Below are 6,131 nucleotides of genomic sequence, written 5' to 3'. Positions count from 1 at the left end.
CCGGCGCCTGCCGGGATGTGCCCGGCTCGGCTCGGCCCAGGCAGGTGCTGCAGGAGGCACCTGTTGGCGCGGGGTCGGGCGCGCAGCTGCAGCCCACCCCGCTGCCGCGGCCGCCCCGACAAAGCATCTCCCGAGCATCCTTTGTGGGGCCGTGGGACGGTGTAATTGTGACTTGGCACTGATTTCACACCCTCTTAACGTACTAAAGATGATGGCTGAAGGAAGCCGGGTAGACTTAATTGTGCTTTCCAAATTGAGCATACACATTTGTTTCCTCCAAAAGAGTCTTTCTGGGAGGAATTCACCCTGGCCAGGCTTTTCAATGCGAGCCGGGCGGGAGAAGGGGGAGCGCAGGGCTCGGCAGAGAAAATAGCTCCACCCCCCCCGGGCTGGCGCCTCGCAGCCGCTGCCTGCTATGATATAATTAACACACAGCGCTCGGCTTTCCTGCCGTGCCGCGGGCTCCTCGCCTGGCTCCGCGCAGCAGACGAGGATCATGTCTTCGTTTGTCTGCGCGGCTGCCGTGCTACTCGCACATGTTTCCAGCATTAATTTTCCGTGGTTCACAGGAAAGGTTTTTCAGGAGCACACAATTCCCAAGCTGGCAGTTCTCCCCCGAGCAATGCTGTACATACCCGGCTCTCCCCCGAACAATGACAGCCAGCACTTCTTTTCACTGTGCTCTGCACAAACTTTGGCTAATGAATGGCTCCTTCTTTGATATTCCCCATGTGTTGATGCACTGGTTAATTGGGAGCGTTTCTCTTTGTCCCATAGGTGAAAAGCCCTTTTCCTGTACACACTGCAACCGGGCCTTTGCTGACCGCTCTAATCTCCGCGCCCACCTGCAGACCCATTCAGATGTAAAGAAGTACCAGTGCAAAACCTGCTCCCGGACTTTCTCCCGCATGTCGCTGCTCCACAAGCATGAGGAGACGGGCTGCTCTGGCTCTCGCTGAGGACTCCGCTCCCCAGGCCTCTCTCATCACAAATTCCCATATTATCACTAGTTTCTGTAGGAGTTAGTTTCCTCCATGGCCGTTGCAGTGTGCACAGGGCTGGACGCTGCTCCTCTGGCCCTGGACCCTCACACTCCTCACTTGGTGCCTCCAGTGCAATGCAAGAGCCCGACCAAGAAGGATGCTGGGTTGGAAGGGACCCGTCAGGATCACCGGGTCTGATTCCTGGTCCTGTGCAGGACACCCCAGGAACCCCACCGTGTGCCCGAGAGCTTCCTGAGCTCCGGCTTGGTGCTGTGACCACTCCTCCCGCGCTGGCACCTGGGGTGCAGCTGCACTCCGTGCCGGGTGTGTGAATCTCGGGGCTCACGGTGCTGCCCCCGCCAGAGGCATCGGCACCTTGCAGGGCTGGACCTGCACCCTCGAACACTGCCACCGTGTAGCTGGGGGGGTTGGGGGTTTTGGGTTGGATTTGTTGGGTTTTTGTTGGGTTTTTTTTTTTTTTTTTGGTTGGTTTTTTTTTTTTTGGGTTTTTTTTTTGTTTTTTGTTTTGTAACACCATAACCACTTGGTAACTTTTAAGAACCAGTATTTTTTTAATGAAGGACAAGACACTCCCCCCGTACCCCGAGTGTATATAACCTGCCTGCAGAAGGTGTAACTATGCAATAATACAGTATCCCAGTAGTTGTGAAGCAGCTGCTTCTCCCCAGCACAATGACAATTTGCAATGCCTGCGAGATTAACAGTGTCCATGAAAGGCAGGGGTAGCCATTTCAAACCCCAGCCCTGTTTACAGAGCAGCTATGCACTCAAGCACCTGTTAATATGACTCTTAACAACTGCTTTTCAAGAGAACTGTGACTAATAGCAGGCACTTGTCAGCTGATACAATGGTGGCCTGTCCCAAGGCTGTCCGTCGACAGGTGTGTGCCAAAAGCCCTATTTATGGCTATTGACAGGTGCCTCCTGAATGCATCTTTCTTTGGACATTGTTTTCATGGAATCATTACAAAGAGGATGTTTACATTTCAAAGGTACACTGGTATTTATATTTTTGTGCCACAATTTTGTACTGATGAAACTTTTTATATGATGATATACAATTTATTGATATTCAATAAAATCATTAATTTATAATAGGGTGTTGTGGGTGCTTGGGGTGAACATGCAGCTGTAAGGGGGGAGTGCTGCGCGGCCCCGGGCGCTGGGCTCGGCTTTCCTCCCACCCACCCGGTGCTCTTGGCCTCTGGCTGCAGGTGCCTGGAAAGTGGCGTTTGCCGGAGGGGATGTGTGGAGAGGAAAAGGCAGTTCCTGCCGGGTAGCTGTGCCCTGGGGCGGGCTGGGCGTGCACAGATCTCCAGGTTTGTGTGGAAAGCACAAGAGCTTGCCGTGTCCCTCCCAGCCCGCTCGGGTGGGCGCTGGTGTCCCCAGGGCGCTGCTGGAGCCCCTGGGCACGGCCTGGGGAGCCGGTCCCTGCCGCAGCACAGGGCTCTGTCCCTCGGGGGCGGGGAGCTGCTCTGGCTCTGGCAGGGACCAGGGCCGCCTGCAGCCCCAGGCTGCCCCGGTGTGGGTGGGGCGGCAGCAGAGCTGCCACATCCCGTTGTCACCGCAGGGCTCCGGCACACGGGGGGCTGTCCCCGCCTGGGGGGCACCAAGGGCCAGGCGCTGCGGGGTGCTCCAGTGTCTGTCTGCCTCCAGGATTCCCACGGTGAAACTCCCAGGGCCCCACACCACCTGCCCTGCGCCGCCCCAGCCTCCCCCAAACCTGGGGTGCTTCAGAGACCGCAACCAGGCTTCCTGCCTGCTCCCCCAGGGCCGAGCGTTTGTCCTGCCCACATTTCCTCGGTGCCATCTGCCGGACCTTGCTTCCAGCCATGAATGAAAGGACACGCGTGCTCCGGCTCCCATCCCTGCGGGCTCCGGCTCCCCCAGGGGCTGCCCGGAGCAGGAAGATGTGTGTGGCTGTAAAAGCCAGCAGAGCTGCTGCTCGGCCCTTCTTTAATTAAGGGCTCACCGGGCATAAACTGACTTTCCCAGCCGAGTTGGACTCATTACTCGATTATTAAGCAGGGCAGGAAGTTTTGGGTTTGCTCTTGTGTGTGCTTTTCTTCCTTTTCCCAACAGGAAGCGGGGGAGGGGCACTAATTACTTTCAGCTTTCCATCCATAAAATCCTGGAGCCGCAAAAGCAGCTAAACAGTTAAAAAAAAAGGGGGGGAAAAGAGAGCAGTTTTGGGAAGGGACCACCTGCAGGAGCGGGGAAGGAGGGTCAGGAGCGGGTGCGCTGGGAGCAGCAGCCCCGCAGCCCCGGCCGGGCTGGCTGTGCGGCTCTGACAGCCGAGCAGGGCCCGCACGGCGCTGTCCCCGCCCCGTGTGCCACGGCTGTCGCCGCACCGGGACCCCGACCCTTCCCGGGTCGCTCCGGCTCTCGCTCCCTCCCGCGCCGGACCCGCCGGGACCCCTGCCAGCTCCCTCCCAATGGGCTCCAGCTGATATTGGTCAGGCCGGCGGTGAGAGCTGTGAGAAACCTCCTCCTCAGCGAGCTTCGCTGCTCTCCCTTGTGCTCCTGGCTTTGTCCAGCGCCTGGCTGGGACGCCAGGCCTTTAGAGGGAAGGTATAAACCGGGTGAAGAGCAGCCTAGGCTCCATTGACAAACCCACTGGCATTCAAACACAAATGCAGCCTTAAAACACTGCAAAAAAGAAATGCTGCCTGTTCTGAATCACAAAAGCACAACCCACTGGCACTCGGCGGCTGCTGCTGCATCTGCTGCCTGCCCTGCCCAGCCCGTGTGCCCTGGGGACACGGCTCTCAGGTGATGTCCCGCCCCTCGGGCCTCCCCAGGTGCTGCCCAGCTCTGGACCAGCTGCTGTCCCTTGGCAGGGTGATGAATGTGATCCAGATCTCTCCTTTTCTCAGCAACTGCTCAATTTACTACTGCAGAAGTATTTCTTTTTCTCTACCTGAGGGGTGTTGGGGTGAGCAGAGGGTGGAGGACCAGGGCCTGGACACCCTTGGGCCCAGCTCCACACATGAGTGATCCTGTCTGGCCTTTCTCTGCCCTGCAGAGCTTTGGGGCTCTGTGATGGAGAAATGCACCCCGGAGCTGGGCCTGAGGGTGAGTGGCAATTTCTTTTTCATTTCACTTTCTGAAGGGAAGCGGCAGAGCAGCACCCCAGCAGCAGTGCCCTGCCTTGGTCCCTGTGCCCACCCGGCAACCAGCGCTGCTCATGAAGCCTGGAGGCCGTGACAAGGGCTCAGCAATTTCCCCTCTCTCAGTTTAATGCCCAATGCCCCCCTAAACCCCAGCGGGCTCGGCCAGGTAGCTCGGGAGCGCGGGCGGGGGCGGGGGCAGCGGCGATCGGCACAGGAACCATTTGGTGGCCACCTCGTGTGACCATCTGTGGCAGATTGTGGTGTCAGCCCCCTAAAGCGGGGATGGATTCAGTCAGGGGCCGGCAGGTACCTCGGGGTGCTGCCAGCCCTGTACAGCAGGATGGATTCAGTCAGGGCCCTGCAGGTAGCACCGCTCAGGGTGCAGATGGGGCTGCGTTTGAACTGCGCTGCTTCATCCCACGGCACCCCGCGGGACCTGAGACCAGCACACACATCCCTCAGCTCCTGGAGCCATTTCAAAGGCTCTGGGAAAACCACAAAGCACCTTTTCTTCCCCGAGAGGACCAGTGCTTTCCCCCCTCCCTGACCCGATGTAGAATTAAGGGTGTTGGGAATCCCGCCCTGCTGTGGGAGCCCTCTGGGGCAGACCCATATGGAGATACCGGGTTGAAAAGAGATTTAAGGCTTCCATGCTACCGTTTGAACTATCCTGTCCTGTATCTGCAGGCATCTGGAGCATCCCAGAGGCCATGAGAAGGAAAGCAGGAGGGTTATACCCATCTTTGCAAAGGCTAAGCTTCATCTCTTCAGTCATTTGGGGGCTGCAGTTCCCAGAATTTCCTTTTTCACCCCTTTCTGTCCCCATCTCTCCCAAGGACAAGCGTGAGGCACACCTGGTCCTTGTGCTGTGAGGGACCCCCAGAATGCCTCCTCCCACCTCCAGAGCAGTAGAAAGCAAAAAATTCCCACTTTCTTCTTGTATCACTGCAAACTATCTGATAGAAACATTCTCACGATTCTGTGATCTCCTGCATCCCCCTCAGCCTCGCAGGAGCACTCCCAGCATCTGAGTGTGCAGCCCCCGGAGGAGGCAGCCAAAGCTCAGCCCTTCCAAAGTGTAGCAGCCTCGTTCTTCTTTTGGCTCTTTCCTTAGCTAGACAAAGCTGAAAAGCAAACAGGGGCCAGGCAGAATGCAGGGAAAGGAAAGGCTGGTTCTGGAAGCCAAGGGCAGGGTGGCCATTCCTGATTTGGGGCAGGGAATGATCAGAGAGGCTGGGGTGGCTCACAGGGTGAGCAGCAGGGACACCGTGGCTCTCCCCCAGGCTATAGCTGGGATGCAGGAGGCCTCGGGAGGTGGGTGAGGTTCTCCCTGCCCGGACAAGGGCAGCAGGTGCCCTGCAGGGCTCAGGCTGTCATCAGGCAGTGCCAGGAAAGCCTCTGTCCATTAACAGCTCTCCAGAAGGAGCAGGGCTCACAAACAAGCTGCAGGTGTAGCTATTGTTTTCCTGCCTGTGGGCTATTGACATGAGCAATAATCTCAAATTAATCTTTAATCGGCTGATGAACTGAGAGCGTGGGGCTGGGGAGGTGCGAGCCTTCCCGTGCAGATAAAGCACAGCAAATGCAGAAGGAAAGGGCCGGGCAGCCCTGGGGAGGCTGGAGGGCACAAAAAAGTGCTGTCCCTCCTGGGGTGCGGGTGGTCTGGGTGGCAGCATCACCGTGGTCCTGCAGTGCCTGCACTCACCTTTCCAGGCATCCCCTCTCCCAGCCCGTGCCCCAGCTGCCCCCAGAGCAGCGGGGCAGGGGCACAGGGCGATGGCCACCTCACCAGAGGGGCACAGGGTGATGCCCACCTCACCACAGGGGCACAGGGTGATGTCCACATCACCGCAGGGGCACAGGGCGATGCCCAGCTCACCGCAGGGGCACAGGGCGATGGCCACCTCACCAGAAGGGCACAGGGCGATGGCCACCTCACCGCAGGGGCACAGGGTGATGGCCACCTCACCGCAGGGGCACAGGGTGATGTCCACATCACCGCAGGGGCACAGGG

At 58.4% G+C, this 6,131-nt stretch overlaps 1 protein-coding gene across 1 annotated transcript in view; it reads left to right on the top strand.

Annotated features, from left to right (window-relative positions):
* Positions 1–2,101, top strand: part of SNAI1 (snail family transcriptional repressor 1) — a gene marked incomplete at its 5' end in the record, with an annotated part of 2,771 nt that extends 670 nt beyond the window's left edge. Inside the window, one exon of the mRNA XM_031059092.1 lies at positions 778–2,101. Coding sequence (XP_030914952.1) covers positions 778–959 — 182 coding nt within the window. The remainder of the gene's footprint in view (positions 1–777) is intronic.
* Between the last annotated feature and the right edge of the window lie 4,030 nt (positions 2,102–6,131).

Source organism: Geospiza fortis, unplaced genomic scaffold (assembly GCF_000277835.1).
Source record: "Geospiza fortis unplaced genomic scaffold, GeoFor_1.0 scaffold361, whole genome shotgun sequence".
In the NCBI taxonomy this organism is placed as follows: Eukaryota; Metazoa; Chordata; class Aves; order Passeriformes; family Thraupidae; genus Geospiza; species Geospiza fortis.
Note: the sequence above shows the minus strand (reverse complement) of the source record. Positions and strands in the feature narration are given on the sequence as shown.